Genomic DNA, 1,490 nt, shown 5'->3' on the forward strand with positions numbered 1-1,490 from the left:
CCAGGCTCAGTCGAGGCCCAACGGAGCCATTATGATTCAAAGCTGTTCCAAACGTACCGTCCTATCATTTATTCACACATAAGTGTATCTAGGAATACATTATCGAACCTTGCTGTTTGTTTATCGCCAAATCTAAAGCAGCCCTTGTTTTGCAGATGTATCGTCAAGCGTTCCAGCCGTGACCACCAAGTTTTTTTTTTTTTTTTTTTTTACACAGACGCTATACTAGAAGAGATACCACCTCATGTGACCTTCCTTGTAACAGTAAGGAATACGTGTGATTGCAGTAAAATGTGACTGCTATTTCTAGCAGGCTGAATCGAATGACCTCATAAAAAAAGCGTGCCTTTGTATGGCAGACAACACAGCTAGAAACAACAACTAAATATCCTTTAATTCATGTCCGACCGGTTTTAAAAAGAACATGTTTCCAATAATTTACACCTGTATGTTCTGAGTGAGTATGTTGTCGGAATGGTCACGGTTGGAATATCTTTGATCACAGGTATGCCTAATAAAGGCAAACCTTTGACAAAACAAGGAGAAAGGACCCTGGCGGAATTTTTGTCAAAAATATTAGGGGTTTTTTTTTTGGTTATCCCCATAATCGTATAAATTCTCTTGTGTAGAACACAGAATCGCAAAATTTTCCTGAAAATTCCCCAAAATAAGAAAGTTATGAGGGGTTACACGGGGGTGCCTATAGCAGAATTCAAACCCCGACTCCTTCATATGTTATAGAAGAGAAAAATGTCGGAGTGGTCACGGCCGGAACTTGTTTGATTATAGGTCTGCTCAATAACGACTAAACCTTAAAAAAAGGGGAACGGACCCCATAAAAACTCACAGAAATAGCAGCCAAATGTCTTCGTCTCAATAACCGATTCCTTCGCAATACAGAAGAGAAAAAGGTCGGTGTGGTCACGGTTGGAACGTGTCTGATCGTATATCTGCTTGGTAAGCACTGACCTTTGATGAAGCAACGAGGAGAAGAGGACCCAAAGTCATATTTTATGGGGAAGGGCAAAGGTTAAGGGGACAGATATAGAAGAAAGGGAAGACTTACGTCGCCTGGACTGGCGAAGGTGAAAGCCATGTCTGCATAATGCCTGGTCGGTTGGGAGGTGACCGTGTAGCGTGCCAGTCGACTGGTGTGGCGGAGCGCGGAGCCGAGGGAGAGTAATTGACGAGCGAGAGCCATTTCGTTTTTGCGTCCTCGGATTGTTGGAGGATGTCCTTGAAACAGGAAGTTGGTTGGTGGTGGTTGTCTGCCGCTGTTTGGAATCTTTTGGTTTTGGAGGTAATGTTATGTGTGGAGGAGGAGGAGAGAGAGAGATTAGGAGAGCAAAGGGAGGGAGAAAGAGAGTAACAGAAAGCGAAGGAGGGAGAGAATAGAAGAAGAGAGGAGAAAAGGAAAAAGAGAGAAACAGAAAGCGAAGGAGAGAGTGAGAGAGAACAGAAGAAGGGAGAGGGAAAAGAGAGAAACAGAA

The 1,490-nt window shown here is 43.4% G+C and overlaps 1 protein-coding gene across 1 annotated transcript in view; it reads right to left on the reverse strand.

The window, feature by feature from the left end:
- Window positions 1-1,311, reverse strand: part of LOC106881874 (ATP synthase subunit delta, mitochondrial) — a 5,044-nt gene extending 3,733 nt beyond the window's left edge. Inside the window, exon 1 of the mRNA XM_014932390.2 lies at window positions 1,067-1,311. Coding sequence (XP_014787876.1) covers window positions 1,067-1,201 — 135 coding nt within the window. The 5' untranslated portion in view covers window positions 1,202-1,311. The remainder of the gene's footprint in view (window positions 1-1,066) is intronic.
- Window positions 1,312-1,490: the final 179 nt, after the last annotated feature.

Source organism: Octopus bimaculoides, chromosome 28 (genome assembly GCF_001194135.2).
Source record: "Octopus bimaculoides isolate UCB-OBI-ISO-001 chromosome 28, ASM119413v2, whole genome shotgun sequence".
NCBI lineage: Eukaryota > Metazoa > Mollusca > Cephalopoda > Octopoda > Octopodidae > Octopus > Octopus bimaculoides.